This window comes from Corvus kubaryi, unplaced genomic scaffold (genome assembly GCF_017639235.1).
Source record: "Corvus kubaryi isolate FWS band 111438036 unplaced genomic scaffold, C.kubaryi_AGA036_p1.0 137, whole genome shotgun sequence".
NCBI classification, from domain to species: Eukaryota; Metazoa; Chordata; class Aves; order Passeriformes; family Corvidae; genus Corvus; species Corvus kubaryi.
This window is the reverse complement of record NW_024580671.1, coordinates 4,264,840-4,281,211: the sequence shown is the minus strand read 5'-3', so window position 1 is coordinate 4,281,211 and position 16,372 is coordinate 4,264,840. Positions and strand designations below refer to the sequence as shown.

Here is a 16,372-nt window from a genome sequence, read left to right as displayed (position 1 = left end):
TGTAATTCAGATTATTATTCAGATTCAGCTGAACATTGCTTTCTTTGCTTGGATAGGCTTCAAAAAAGCATGTAATCCTTATCAGCCCAGTCTGTCAAAATCTTCCCTCCCTGTTTTTCTATGGTTCAATTGCTTCACCTTAGGTAATTTCATTTTCATAGGCCAAGCTGGTACCTGTCATTCCTTTCTTATGCCCACACCTTGAGATGGAATGGATGGTTTTAGTAGCTTAATTTCCCAGATAACTGCACAAAAGAGGCTATTTCAGATGATTTCCTCAGAAATCTCAGTATCAGGATATGATGCTTTCACTGAAGGTGGTGGACCAGTGTCATCCAGGGAAAAGGCTTCATGCAGTATGAAGGTTTCTTTTACTTTTTAGTTCTGTGTTTTTCCCTTTTGGGACTTTGTGCTATTTCTGCCTTCAAAGCATGAGTATTATTTAAGACTTTTTGTACTTCAGGCTGAATGTTAATAAAGTCATGAGATTATCCAGTTTGGCACTCCCAAATTACTTAACTCCTTTTGTTGCTTGGTGCATTGCCATTCTGAAGTGAGATGTAAGTTGATATCCATAAAGAAAGACACTTTCCTCCACCTGAAAATGCACTACTAAACTTTCCTTCCTATATTATTTTTTTTGCAGTCATGATTCTGGATGAAAATAAGAAACCAGTGAAGGCAAAGACTTTGGGAAATATTGTGGTAAAGTAAGAAAAATAAATATCTTACTGTTAAAAGAAACTTCTTACATGGGTTGATTGTCTTTTGGCTAAAGTTTATATAAAAAGAATAATTGAAGTAATGAGGATTGAAAAGCATGTCTGTCTCTGATACCGATACCAAACTGCCAGAATGTTTTATGTCCATTAATGTTGAAAAATTGCAGATGAAATTGTGTGAGTGAATGAGTGTGGATTGCTTAGGTTTTTTTCTTAGACTACAGCAAAGGTTACCATTTTCTGAATTACCAGAGTGTTGGCACAGGATGATGCCTTCCTCTTGTGTTGTACAAGCAAGATACCGAATCATTCCCTTCACTATTTTATCTTTCAATTTAGTGAAATGGTACAGCAGTACAAATTGACATACTTTGGCTTACAGGTGTGATGCTGCCTCTTCTTTCACTGTCTTCTAATCCCAATTAATGCACATTCTTTGGGGGAGAACATGTATTTTTTGCTCTCTGTAAAAAAAAGCTAGATGTCTCTGTGTGTGCTTTGCATGAAAGAGTGTTCATTTGTAGCAGTACTTGGACAAAATACATGCAGGAAAGGACTCCAGAAAAAAAAATATATCAAAACCCCCTGTTTGCATCATATAGGTGATTTTAGTAACGTTTTCCAGAGTCCTGTCAGATGAGTTCCATAAACTTCAATATTCTTTTTGAAAGTACACCTTTCTCAGCACATTTCCTTAGATAAAATGCCTCTTTTTAGATCACTCTGTGAACATCAGTTACATGTATCTTGCCTGTTGCCTTCTCACTGTTGCCAGAACCTTTCCTTACTCCTGTAACATTCTATAGGCTACTGCTCTTTACAGCCCATGCCAGCTCTGTATTCTGGATGTTTTACAGGCTTTTAGGCAAATGGCATTTTCTTCAAACAGTTTTGTTTCCTCAGAGAGAGACACCTGCTTTGTGATGAATGTGGTAGCTGTAGCTAGCTCTTTTTTCAGTTGCAGAAAATAACTTCAGCTCTGAACACTTTCTAACTGCCAGCAAATACAAGTCCCAAAGGAAATGTATTCATCCATTTCTTCTGTGGTAGATTTTGGAGAGCTCTGGTAGCTCAGAGTCTTCACTTCTTGTTTAGATGAATGAAAGGAAATACAAAGATTAGCATTAACCTTGAGTGAACTGAAAATCTGTCAAAAGCTGAAGCATTGGGATGGATGTAGCAATTTGGATGAATTGTTAGTGCAGTTAGCTGAGGACTGCAGAGCTGGCTGAGGCACACGAGCTGGGGGCGAGAGACAGGAGCTGCAGGCGCTGCAGCTGCAGACGTGCAGTGCTAACTGTGGGTGGGCTGGCGCAGTGCTTGCGTGGGAGGTGGAGTTGCTGAGGTGGGGAGGCTTTTTACTCAGCTCTACTACTGATCTAATGTAACTAGACCACTGAAAGATGCCATCTACTAAATCCTGCCTGGGCCGTTGTGGAGACTAAAGTAGTATCACATTAAGTTATTGTACTGTGTAATGCAGATATGTGTTTTCAGGATGAAGTCTATACCCTGCCTCATTCTCAGCATCTTTGGCTAAGTCACCAGGACACAGAGGTGTAGGTTTGAGTGCTCACATGGTCTCCCCTGACTCAGCAGACTCATATTTGGGCATAGTTTTCTTGTGACATATGAATGAGAGTGACCTGAGTGCTGGAATCCAAGTGGTATGAAAACTTGTGGTGTATAATTCATCCAAGATTAGTAAAACAATAACTTTTTCAAGGCCAGGAAATACTCAATAAACAAAAATAAAGGACAAAATAATCTCTGAGAGATGGCTGTTTAATCTAGCATAAGGAAATTATGCTAGATTGGAAGCTGAAGCTAGATGCATTCAGATGAAAAATAAAACACTGTTTTAGCAGTGAAAGTATTAAGACATTGGAATAAATTCTTGGGAGTATGGTGGTTTACTTTGACATTTTTAAGTCTAATCTAACCTAGATTTCTATTTTAACCAAAAGTTGTTGATTAAGGCATGGATTTAGTAGATGGCATCTTTCAGCCTGTGTTATATGGAAGGTCAGTTTAAATAAAGAACGTGTGCAAAAAATTTATCTTCCTTCTACATGTTTATCAGCTTTGTCTTTTCCCTTTCCACATAAAACAGTAAGAAGGTCTTCCAGTGTGAGAGCAATTCTGGCTGAGTACATGTAAATACCATTTAAACTTTCCTTACTTTGAAATTTTTCCAAGCAGTTTCACTAGTTTTTGATGGCTTTTTCTCTTTTCCCACTAAAGCAAAATCCAAGTGAGATCAACTACTTTTATGACACCTTTCAGCTAACAGAAGTAGTATTTCATACAGATTGATGAATGTTCAAGATCTTCTACTATTCTCTACACTTTTTCCTGTGTTTTTGTTCCTAGAGTCTGAAAAAGCTTCCAGATGCCTTTCAAACTTGCAATCAAAAATTTTTATGAGTGATGTTTATGCCCAGCGCTACATAAACTCTTGAGTAATAATTATAGCTGCCAGTCAAGATGATTTTGTTCCATTCAGAAGCCCAAACTCATTTAACAGTGGCTTATATTTGCTTTTACTGGCTGTAATGAACAGCCTCTGAGTATCATTGTCGACCATAAAATAAAAGGATATATTTTCTGAATTCCAGCAAGGTAACGTCTCCAATCATTTTTTACCTTCATTTCAGAAATCTGCTTTTCTGTGCAAATTCTCTTTTGAATTCTCTGTCTATAATTGCTTGGTTCCATTAACAAGGAATCTTACACCATTTTGATGAGTGGCATTCTGAAAGGATGTGATATGTAGGAGTCAGATTTCTTGGGCTAAGGTAAAGGTGGGCTGTTCTGTGAAAAATAACCACCATTGTATGAAAAATAAATGAACTGTGAAACAATACTTATAAAAACAAATAGTGATTGTAATTTAAAATTCTCTACCAGAAAGCAGTTACTGTTAAACTACTTCAGGTTTTTTGTGGTGCTGTCAAGCTGATTCATCTTAGTCTTTCCAATTTATAATGAAATTACCTGGTTATCTTTGTAAAATGTGACCAGAATGAATCTTTGTTAAATGAACCCATGTGATTTAAATCGTTAATTTACACAGTTTTCCTGGTTTTTCTGATGCTGTTTTAAATGTATTCAATCTTTAAATGAGAAATAGGCCTGGGTCTGTATTCTTGTACTTCAACAAATTTAATCTTAATTTCACTGGAGTAAATGGAGAATAGCATAATTTGTACTGCTGTTATTGTGCTGGTGAGAGAGAAAGGTGAAAGACAGCTAGGGAAATACAATAAATATGTCCCAAAGGGAAACCAAGCAAAGCAACTTCTTTGTACATTGTGAAAATGATGATGAAGGAACCTACCTCCTCCTGTCTTGTTCTTCTGTGATCCTGTCCCTTGTGAAAGGAAAGTGGGACCATCTGTGGAGAAATCATGCTTACTTATGCATACCCCGCATTTTTGGTCAATATATCCTCTTAGTAAAAATAGCTCCTAAAGTTCTTGAGTATCAACTCAGTTTTTGGACAAAGAGGCAACATTTTTTAAATACTGAGTTATTGTGGGTGTGTGTTACATTTTCTAGGGCAAAAAGACCCAAATCAAACGTCTCAAAGTGTTCGGTTTCTTTTTTTAATGGAGTGGTTGAGAAAAGCAAGAGATGTTTGTTTTCAGATTGCTGTTATTTTCGGACTGTCTCATTTTATCTCTTCTGGCTCCTTGCATGTAATTATGATCCAGTTCTGCTTCCTTTGGTATTTATGGCAGCATTCCCACTGACAGCAGTGGTTTGGAGGTATATTTGGCTCTGGACATTTTAATTCTGATATCCTGACAAAATTTCAATATGCATAATTATATTCTGGCAAGATGAGTTCTACCTTTATTAATTTGCATTTGCACAGAACCTAGAAATTCTACTTGGTCATGATGCCAAGAACTCTGCTTTTATCAAAGATTCACATGTGCCCATTGCTCTGGAATTATTGTGCCTGAAAGACTAACATGGAAGAGGGCATTTACTTTTTGCTTAGTGAATGGGGTCCTAACTGTAATAGTCTTTCACAGAAAGCCATGGAAGCACATTTTCAGATGTTGTCTGTATTCTGCTATGATATGTGCTGTAGAGATACCTGTGATAGCCACTAGTTAAGCAGTTTGCTTTCCACAGGCTCACGAAATATGCTGTGTGGATGTATTTATCAGTACAATTTTCCTAAAAGAAACAAACAAACAAGCAAAAAACCCCCACCAAACTAGAACATGAGACACCCCTGGTCTCCCCATCTGAAAAAAAAAAAAAATCCAAACAAGGACAAGAAAACCAAATAGTGAAAGTGAGGATTGTATTTTTGGTGATATGTTCCACACTTCTATGTTTAGATTTCTAAACAATGACAGAAAGGAAAATGCTTTTCTAATTTCAGCAATAAAACTGTTCCTTTCTATTCAGTGACTAACTGCAAAGTACTGAATAGAGCTGTGGGGAAATTAAGGACTTTATCAATATGAATTGTTCTTTCTCTCCCATCACAAAGATGTTTCAGTCTGCTAAATAAATTTAAGGTGAAAAATTTGCAATGACTTGAGGCTGTTATGAATTGCTATGCTATTAGCAACCAGGCAACAGCAATAGTAACTGCCATTCTCTGGTGGCTTTTCTTGAATCTAAACAAGAGATTTTTTTTCTTTTAAACTCATGCATACACAAACACTAGGATCAATATATTGTTTTCTAATCTTTCTTTCCAAGGCAAACACTCCGTGGGTCATGTTTTTATATCACAGAGATTTTACTAAGCTTGAAAGGCTTAAAATAGGGCAGTGATTTTCTTCCAGATGGGCAGAAGCCAACCTGCCGTCCTGAACCCTGGGTGACTACTTGGGAAGTGTCTTGGCATTTCTGGCCATACCTTAACCGTACTTTCAAGGAACATCATTTACGGGATGTTTTGAGCCAGAACCCTCAGAGAAAAAGCAGTAATATTTATAGTAGTATATTCTATTATGCTAGCTCAGAATTAAGCTGAAAAAACTTGGTTTGTAAAAAATCAAGAATTCAAATCATTACTGGATGATACGGCCTTTTCAGTGTAGTTTGTACTGTTTTTACCATAGTTAGGATTTTTTTAAAGTGTGTTTATTTATCTATCTATCTATAGATAAGTACTCTTTTTGTAAATGCAATGTTAGAAATGTACATGTGGCACCTGTTCTTGTTACTGACCGTCATAGGAGACTTGTAATGACACGAGAATTGCTATGCTACAGAGAACTGTTCCACTGCTAGAGATGTTGCCTTCTGGTGTGACAGGGATACTATCAGTAGGAAATAAAATACCTCTGGCTAAATATTTGCTAGTTAGCAACGCAGGCATAAGCTAGTAAAATCTATATGGTGCATTTATGATTTTATCGAAATAAATATGTTAGTTTACACAATCATTCTCTCTTATTATTAGGGGTAACTTCCTAAAACTTGTGTTGATATGCCTGAATATATATATCTTAGGCAGTTAAAGAAATCTGTGTTTGACCCTGTCAGAGCATTGAAGAAACAAGCACTCTGTTAGCTGAGGCTTCTGCAGCTTCTCTTCTTCTGACAGATGTGTATGTGAAGTGTCCCATATTTTCTCATGCCTATATCATTGACTGAAGAAGGGGTGTTTAGTATACATTCAAAACTCAACTAATAAAGCAATCCAGAATCTTGCAGCTTTAAGCACAACTATTTTAGAAAGTTCTATTAGTGAGTTGTATCAATATATTTTCAAAGACCTTATCCAGTATTTCCAATAATATTATGCACAGTTTAAATAGAAAAGCATTTTTATTCAGATTCTCACGATTGAAGTCCTTTGAGTTTTATCTTTTTACAAAACTGAAGATCTTTGTCTGATAATTTGTCTTTCTATGCAGGTGTGAGTGTGTATGGGTGTTAGAGAAAGAGACACCTATAATAATACAGTTGTCTGTACCATGGTGTGTATGCACAAATTACTGACAGATGCTTACAGTATATAGTGTTTAATAGACTGAGTATTATTTTACTGAGATGCTTGTATTATATAAAAGATAGGTCTGGATACAGTGCAGAGCTATATACATTTGATGACAATAATATATAGCCTTTTTTATCTCTTACCAGCATATTATTAAGCTGAACTGTTTTCTGATTGTGTAGACAATTATTTATCTGAAAACAAAGTGTGAATGGAGAGCATGAGTTGTATTTGTTATATCTGTTTTTCTTACTACTTCTCTCTGCTCTTTTCAATTTAAGGTTGCCTTTGCCTCCTGGAGCATTCTCAGGTCTTTGGGAAAATCAAGAAACTTTCGAGAAGTTGTATTTCCAAAAATTTCCAGTAAGAATTATGAAATCAATTATATAAACTTCTGGTAATGCTTCAGAATTGAATGATACTAGATTTAACCTGGGAAACAGTTTTATCATAAGTTGTCATAATTTAATTGGAGATAACTGATATATGTATATATAATTAAAACCATTTCAAGGTAAATCCTTTTTCATCTATAATTTTTTGTATGCTGTTGGTTTTTTTAAGATTTGAAACAGAAGAAATAAACCTTAAGCTTCTGAGCCAAAAAGTCACTTTATATCATTTAATCTAAGATATAAACCTGCAACCTTACACTAGCACAACTTCAAATACACTCCTCCTGTTGGCATGCAGCCCTGCTAGCTTGGTATCAGTCCAAAATTCACACTTGCCCACTGTGCACCTAAATACACTGGAGGCTTTTTGCTGCATTAGTTATGTTTCCTTGTCAGATGAACTATCCAAGGATTGTCTTCCTTCTTTCCTTGTAGAAATAGGTAGATTGGCCCTATACAAATGTTCAGAATGGAAGATTTGGCTCAATGAAAGTAAATGAGTGAATTGGTCACGCAGATTATTTTCCATGTGCAATTGCATCATGATGACAATGTATGTTTGGATACAGCAAACAGGAGTATCTTTAGGAGCAATTTGACAGCCGTCATTATATTGCAGCAATTCCATTCTGCTTGTGTAGATCCGGGCAACATTATTCTCCGAGCTGTCAAGGATCAAAGTAAGCGAAGTTGGAAAAAAGTCAGGGTTTATCTATTGTCTTCTTCTCTGTATTAACAAAGACAACAAAACCTTTCTGGAAAGGGAGCTGCACAGGATAATATGACATAAAATGGTGAAAAATATTACAGAATTAAATCTTTTAAGCACCAAAAGCATATATAATTTGAAACAGATCTATTTTTTTTTGGGGGGGTGGTGGTGCTCCTTGGTAAATTAAGGAATATTCCTAGTACTCTTTCTGAATTTATTTTGCATTGTGTTGTATTCAGGGATATTATGATACTATGGATGCTGGTTATATGGATGAAGATGGCTATCTATATGTCCTGTCTCGAGCTGATGATGTGATCAATGTTGCTGGACACAGAATTTCAGCAGGTGCGATTGAAGAGGTTAGCATTGCCCGACAACAAAATAGAAGAGTGAAAGATGAATAAAGCAAGCTGCGACTGAAAATTCCACAGTTCATCACATCTCAAAATCTCACACAGAAAGATCTCTCATATTCCTTCTGCTTGTTTTGTTTGCATTGCCATTGGTGCTTTTAACCAAAACATCTCCTGTTTCAGGTTCTTCCTATTAAGATGCTTTCCAGAAACATAACAAATTTAGTGAATAATAAGCAGTTTGTACCATGGGACTGATAAGGCAGGCATAATTTGGTATTTGAAGGTGGAGTTAAGGGGCAGTGTGGTGGCAGTATGGGAAGCATAACATATTTATTTGGGAATACATTAAGATAGTGTAGTGTCAGTGTGACATGTAGTTTCACCAGCTGCTGAAGTTACTTAGGAGTAGAAACTTTTTTCCTAAAATACAATGCTCAGTGTTGGCTGATTTTTTTTTTCAGAGGTTAACAGTTCAGTGCTTTTTCTTGATTGGAAGACTCCACAGTTTTTTGACAGCTGTTTTGTCTCTTATTGTATGAGAAGTGCTAAATGAGCAATGAAAATTTCTGTAAAAAAGCCCTGCTGTTAAATTGAAAGTCATTAACATAATACCCATGCAACTCAAAAAAAGTTGAAAATGTGAAGTTCATGATAGTGTCTGAATTTCCTATGATTGTTCACTCACCTTTCTGGAGTCACTGTGATTGATTGCCAGTTACAAATTTCCCTGATGACATATCAATTACTTATTCAGGGAGTATAGGAAAAGGTGTGCTGTGCATGTACAAGAGAAAAGTACGCTTTTAAGAGCTCTGAATTTAACTGTTCACTGAATCAGAAACTAATCTGTGAATCATTTTTTGGTTTATAATGACTGTTAGTCTAGTGCCTATTTTGTTTTTGGAGGCTAGAAAACTTAGAAGAGAATAGAAGAAAATCTGATTACACAGAAGTGAACAAATTCACATAAACATTAATCCATCAAGGATCGGTCAGCCGGGGAGCTGAAACAGCTGATTGGGTCTATGGAGATACAAAGGTGCTTTCAGTCTGCTTAAACCTCTTTCCCTTAGAAGTAGTTTTTTGTATTGCCTTACTAAAGCACAGCTGGAATCTCATCCCCACCCCTTACTGCTCTACTACTCATGGGCTGAACTGGGCATTTTCTTTGCTTCAGCCTGAGTCTGAACCTACAGTAACAAATGATGAATTGAATCACCTCCTCTGCTGTATTACCTTTGGATCCATCGTACTGAGCTCAGTGTCTCTGTTTTTCTCCCTGCTAGTTAGGACTTTCCCCTAGAAACAAATAATGTTTCATCACTGTGACTTTCTAGAACCTTTTCTATTCACCTTTTGAACAAAGCTAAAAATGAAAGTGGTGTTAATGCATGCACAGCAAATTGCTAGTTAAATGGGAAGGTGTTAAGAAGACCACAATTAGCTCCTCAGTAAGATGGGTAAATACAGAATTAGAGGTCCATTGAATCACCATGTAATTGACAGTCACCTTGTTGAGCAAGTATGTTATCTACATTTACACTATAGCTGCATTACAAGCTTAACAAGTTTTTCCTTAGTGCTTTGACTAAGTGTTCCAGCTCTGTTATGTTCCAAACAATTAGTTCCTTTGTCTAACATATTTGTTAATACTATACTAATACAGCTCCGTGTTTGCTGCAATGCAGTAGATGTTACAGTTTACCTGGCCAATCAGTGAATGGTAGCCATTTTGGGAACCTCGTCTTGTGTTGATCCATCCCTCTCTTTGGTCTGTAAATCTGTGGTGTCCCTTCTTGCCCCTTCCTGGAAAAAAAAAACCTTAATCAAATCTTGACTATCTGAGGCAACAGACTTGAAACTGGGGAATCTCTTTGCCCTGATCATGATGTTTCTGTCTGCTGCCATATTTGCCATCCATCCTTGTGCTCAGTGATACCAGGAAAACCATTTCACTTCCTCAAGTTTTTTATTACTTTTAAACAATTTTTAAATGTCTAGTGCTGTTTCTATTCTTTTCAGTTGTTTTACGAAGTTCGATAATTTTCAAATTAGTATTTACTGATTTCAGTCATTTGAAGTTAGCATTTGAAAAGTCAAAGGCATGTTGATAGAACTTTGGATAGACTGAAGAAAAATACTACAGTAACTGCACTATTCCAGCTAACCATAAGACTTATGAATAAGTGACAGACTGGAATGACAAAAAAAAGCTGCAACAAAACAATCTGGCAACACTTAAGTCTCCACCTTAGGAGTCCTGTTGATGCCTGGTAGGTAATTATAATATTTGATGGTAATGTCAGATTATTGTTGATCTTTTTCCTGTGTTCCTGTGGAAAACAGAATTTACTGTGGTTGTAGACTTAATAGTCTACTTTTCCATAATTCATTGTCTTTTCCTTTCCTGTTTTGGGGTTTTTTTGGTTATATATGTCTATCAGGTTTCTCTGGCCATATTCAAGAAGTGAGAGCAGGAAAAATGGATATTGATAGCAGGATATGGAATGCATTACTGAGGCTCTGGCCTAGAAGTGACCAAAGTGCATTAAGTGTATATGATGCATTGAAACACTGTAGGGATTTGGACTTGCATAAGATTCATTCCTATATGATTTGTCAGTGTGGATACAATGACTTTTGGACTGCACCTGAATTCAAATGCATTTGTTTACATTCAGCTTTTTGTAGCATGCTCTTCTGCCCTTCTAATTCTGGGATAAATCCAGTGCACTCTTCTATAATTAGCTTGTGCACATCCTATTTAATTCCTGTGAAAAATAATCCAGTTTCAAAAGCTGTGCATAAATGGTCATGCTTCAGTGCTTTGATAGAGCATGCATCTACTGTTAGGTCAGTGTTTTCCATTTGCCTTTTTTCTGGCATGGGACATTTCTAGGATCATAGTTTGTGAAATGAGTGTAGCTTCTGACAAAGTGTGCTAGAAACACATTGAGCAAATTTATTTTGCTAAAAACTACTTGGTGTATTGAGACAAAGGACACAGACTCTGCTGGATGCTAGTAAAGCAGCAAGTAAAGCCAGTTTATTACAGAAATTTATTACAGCATTTTTAGTTCTCTAAGTTTGGGACAAATTCCTCTACTTAGACTTCCTTTGCCCCCATTCCCATAGCAACACTATCAAGTCCTTGCAGACACGCCGTTGCACCAATGGTGACCTCATCCGCATCATCTTTACGCCAAAGTGGTCAGGTTGTGGTGTCCTCTTCATTCTGTCTTTGCTTCCTATTTCTTGCCTTGAGTTGTATGTGTCGCACAGTTTCTACTGAACCAAGGCTAGAAGATCTGCACAGCTATCAGCTTCCGTTGCTGTCTGGCTCCTGACAATGTGTGTTGTACTGACCATGATGCATGGAGCCAATTTCTTCTTCCTGTGTTGACTATAAAGCCTAAGGATGATGAAATCTGTTTTGAACGTGGGTTGTCATAGACCCTTTGAATTGTTCCTTCTCCCATCAGTTTCATAGGTCATACAAGAGCCTCCCTTTTGTTAATTGGAACAGCAGGGATTAGCTTTCTATTCTTTAAAGGTTTTTTTTCCTGTCTTCTCTGTGCTTTTTCTGTCTTTCTCATTTTCACACCATTGTATGAGTAGCCAATGCAAATGTGGTATTCCTACTTAATAAAAACAACCAAAAAGTGGCTTTATTCCTAAAACTTAGTCATCCCATTGCCTTTGATTTTGACAACAGAGTGCGTGAAGTTCAGTTATTAGCAAGCGCATAGCCCTTGTGTGCACAGATAAATTAAAAAGCACAATCACATTATGTGGCTTCTGTGTCAGGGTCAGGTTAGGTCCTCTTTGTGGTCGAGTCCAGAGGACTGAAAAGTGCTGAAAGCACTGTTGACAGCAAAATACCCCAAAGTGCACTGGAAAGAGCCAGTTGCTTTGGAAGAGGATTCACAACTGCTGGCATCTTAAGGCCAGCTTTGTCTCAGATTTGGTGACATACATCTTGGTATGTACTGAGACATCCTGGTGACTGTTTTCCAGGATGTGAGTATCTCAGCTGGCTAATTGGAAGGAAAAGAGCATCTCTTACTTTTTTTTACCTAAAAAAGAGTTTGAGATATTTTATCAATGTGATGTTGTGTAAACATGTTGTAGGAAGGAGGGAGCCTCTGGTTTAATTCCTTTTTTTGTCTCAGGAAGCTGAGACCTAATGTTTCCAAGAGAGTGAGCTGAGCTAGGCTGGCTGCAACCTGAAGCTTGGCATGTATTTGGCCTTGGTTGAAACTATGCTTTTATAGCAGCAAAGGACAATAAAATAAGAGTCAGAGAGAACGAACCAATACAACTTTATAATTCTTTATATAAATAGGAGTGCTTCTGTGGTTTTGGTCCTTACTCCATGCATTTAAGTCCCGTGTTACTCATAATGTTAGACAAATGTTGTTTGTTCCAGCAAAGATCTCACTAACAAAACCAAAGACGTGATACTCTTACAAAGCTGTAAGGAAATTACCTGTGGTTTGTTCAGTATTTCTATTTTGTGCTGCCAAAGTTTTTATTTCTTCTGTTAGTTTGAAAAACATGCGTGAGTATATATGGAAGTATATACACGTGTACATCTTGAACACATGTAATTGGAATCCTGAGGTGTAGCATCCTCTTGCTGTCAAAATGTAAGAAAAAGCCTATGTTTTATGTTTCTGACTATGCCATTTTTTTCACTGAAATGTTATCTATTATTAGTTCAGTTCAGTTTTCTTTTCTATCCCCCAGTGTATTCTCTTCCATCCTGCTGTTGCAGACTGTGCTGTTGTGGGCCAGGAGGATCCTTTAAAAGGACATGTTCCATTTGCACTGTGTGTACTGAGACAAGGTACTGAGAGCTCACTGATAACTGATATCACTAACACTTGCAAAAGTCTCAGAAGAGATAAAGGATTTTACCTTCTTCACTAGGTATTAAGACACAAGAGGGTAAGATTTTGGAAGAGATTGTTGAACGAGTTCGGACCAACATTGGTCCAGTAGCAGCTTTCCAGAAGGGGATGTTTGTGACACAGCTACCTAAAACACGCTCTGGCAAAATTCCACGTTCTGCTCTTTCTGCACTTGTCAGTGGAAAGCCATACAAGGTAAGTTGGAGATGTTTGCTTCAATGAATTAGGCACAATGCACATCCAAAGGCACAACATGGTGGTTTTGATTCTCTTGACTGTTCTGCAACTGGTCTGTAACTTCAGGTAGTATTTTATGTTTTATTTCTATCGTAGATTATCCAAAAGATTTTCTTGTTTCAGAGCTTTACAGATACCTTTTTCTTGATTGCTTTTGAAGTACAAATTTAGAAGAATCTCTGAATGGAATTCTTATCTACTATCACATGCTTCTGTATTCTTCCTTTTCAGATAACACCAACCATTGAAGATGCTAATGTGTTTAAACACATTGAAGAACTGCTAAAGAAAAATTAAATGGGGCAATAACAAGCATTTCAATTATTCAAGTATACAAAGAAGCTTTTTTTTTGTTAAGAATACTACATTTTAAAAACAAGTGATGATTTGGGACTAAATGTTTGTACGGCAGTAACATTACTGTGTTCTTTACCGTCTTGCTGCAGCCACTGACACATATTAAAGTCTCTGCATGCTGTCAATATATGCTGGTTATTAAGATGGCTAAGAATTGCAAATAGAATTCATACATTTCTGTAATCTTAAAGAGAAGGAGTCATTGGATTATCCATCTTATATGGTGTCATGTAAGCTTACATTTCAGTCTGTTATTTTATAATGTGACCAGTAACTTGAGTTTAGCTAAAGCAGCTTACACAAGGTAAGTCATGAACAGAGGACAGCAAAAACTAGGAATTCAATTGTGAAAATTGTTGCAGACATAAATTGTTCTTGTAAATTATAAGTATTTGTCTTTCAGATTTTTCTAAAATTAAAAATTTCAAGATTAGTTCTCTTGATTCCAGTTTCTTTTTTTCCTAAATCTTTCTGCTATAAGTCAGATTCCTGTAATTTTTTTTTTACTCAATAACTTTCTGAAGAGTCTTTTTTGTAAAATGATAAATAATTTCTGGCTTTCAAATCTCTGAAAATCTTGATTTGTCCACAGTAATATTCAGAAAAACCCATGTATGTTAAATAAAGACAGGCATTTACCCTTTGCATTTCCTGGTAATTTTTTTTTTTTTTGTGGTTTGTATCCCTTATGATAAGGACAACTGGAATGTGCTTTTGCTGCCATAATTAAACATTTTAGGCTGAGATACATATAACCAAGAAATTTAGCAAATATGGATACTAAGCAGCCTATTCTGGACTTTGTAGGCCATTTCAGACTTGTTACAGAGTTCCCAACAAGCCAGGGGATGGAGGATACACTTTCTACATAACACTACTTCTCAAACTTCAGGTATTTAATTGAACAAAATATGTAAAAGTCCTTTTAAAAATAAATGCTCCCAGTAAAGTTTAAAAGTAGAGAAGTTACCCAAACTCAGCAGTGCTTACCAGGGGAAGAAAGAGTAAGTAACAGACAAATCAGATGATGGTGTTGCATAAGAGAGGTCCTCAAAAGAGTCCAGAAATACTGTGTGGGGGGTAGAGGTAAGGATGTTATCCCTGTAAAGTGATGAAATAAACCAACAGATTGATGTAGGAGCTAAAAGGTGATAGGTGCCACTTAATATGAGCCATACCCTCGTGGTGCCTTGTGCCTGTCATGCTTATGTGGTGTTGGTGAGCTCTACCAGTTACATAAGAACTAAACCAAATGTCTGTGTGTTTTTCACTAGGGACTGCAGACAGCTGGGCCAGTCACGTTGAACCAGGTCATACAGTTGTGCTAAAACAGCCCAGTTTGAGCCTGTGCTGTGCTTGTTTCTTGCCAAATCATTGTGTAAGTTACCCCCCTCCCTCTCAGCTATTCGCTTTAGTTGAAAATCACAATCTGAACAGGGAATAAAACATGCAAAGACTGAGTAAAGGCTAATGATGCTTTATGGTAGATATGCTAAGTATATAGGTTGGTGATTTAAAAGTGAGAATAATTTTACTCTTCAGAGATGTCCTTATTACTTTCTTGAAGTACTTCTTATAGACATGGCAGTTAGTGTAAGGTATTATTTTCTTCTGGATGGATTGTTCAAGTACAAAGGCTTTAACAGGAGGCCCATGCGGAATAATGGACTGGCTTGCAGAGACTTTTTCCATTTCACAATGCTACAACGTAGCAACCTGTGCTGAACAGTTACAGAGCAGGAGGGAATTCTTGGGAGTTGTCAGTGGTATGGTTTTTTTTTTAAATCAGTGAGACACTGCAAGGGCCTTACCACAGAGAAACTGGCACATTCACAAGGTGTGTGGCCATTACTATAACAATTAAAGGTGAGACATTGTTCTGTATGTTTGCTATCGTTACGTTGGCTGCAGCCATCGTGTAATTGCAAAAGTAGGGGAGGGGAACTAATTAGTGAGAGCAAAAACTCTCTAGTAAGGATCCTGCAATAGATCTAGGTGAAGAAAATTAGTTTCCTAGATTTGCATAATTTTCCCAATGATAGCTCATGCTCCTACACCTGTTTCTTCATTTGTAAGGAAAAGTAAACTGCTTTCTAGTTTGGGTCACTTATTTTAAGGAGGTGAAAAAAACCCCACAAAACCCCCAACAGCATTCGTGATAGATATTTAGGCATGCACTTACCTTTCTGGAGGGCTATGTGCTTACATTTATATTAGCAAGAAACAATTATCTTTCCTCTGAACTGTTTATGAAGAGCTTCAATAGGTAACATTCTTAAGGTGTCTCCGCAACAAAAATATATTTGTAATAACTTCTGTTTTTTGAGGAAGCCTGAGCTGTTTTTTTTAAATGTTCTCTTTTTAACAAAAAATCTTGTGGGTTTTTTTTTTTCTTTCTATTTTGGTAGGAGTCATTTTAGATCAAGACTTGTATTTTAAAAGAGAAGGACAGAGTGTTCAGGTGTGCTCACTATACTACCATGCTAGTAATGCGGAGGATTCTAGAAATGCCAAATGTCTCATGCATCAACATTAAGAAAACCCAGACAAAGAAAGGCACCTTATTGCAGCAATACAGTGTGGGTAAATTATTGTTTCATGGCCATTACTTCTGTTTTCCAGAGGAGCCTTTTGCTGAGGAACTGCAGTTGCAGAATGCTTTGTCTTTAGCTTTGAGCTGAGCTCAAGAAAGGAAGAAGT

At 36.9% G+C, this 16,372-nt stretch overlaps 1 protein-coding gene across 4 annotated transcripts in view; it reads left to right on the top strand.

Annotated features, from left to right (window-relative positions):
- Positions 1 to 14,319, top strand: part of ACSS3 (acyl-CoA synthetase short chain family member 3) — a 69,564-nt gene extending 55,245 nt beyond the window's left edge. For 3 of the 4 annotated variants that reach the window (XM_042017663.1, XM_042017664.1, XM_042017666.1), the window contains 6 exons: positions 647 to 710; positions 6,981 to 7,062; positions 8,046 to 8,168; positions 12,915 to 13,014; positions 13,098 to 13,273; positions 13,547 to 14,319. In XM_042017663.1, coding sequence (XP_041873597.1) covers positions 647 to 710; positions 6,981 to 7,062; positions 8,046 to 8,168; positions 12,915 to 13,014; positions 13,098 to 13,273; positions 13,547 to 13,612 — 611 coding nt within the window. In that variant the 3' untranslated portion in view covers positions 13,613 to 14,319. Of the gene's footprint in view, positions 1 to 646; positions 711 to 6,980; positions 7,063 to 8,045; positions 8,169 to 12,914; positions 13,015 to 13,097; positions 13,274 to 13,546 lie in introns of those variants that run through there. The other variant, XM_042017665.1, reaches the window with a different exon arrangement.
- Positions 14,320 to 16,372: the final 2,053 nt, after the last annotated feature.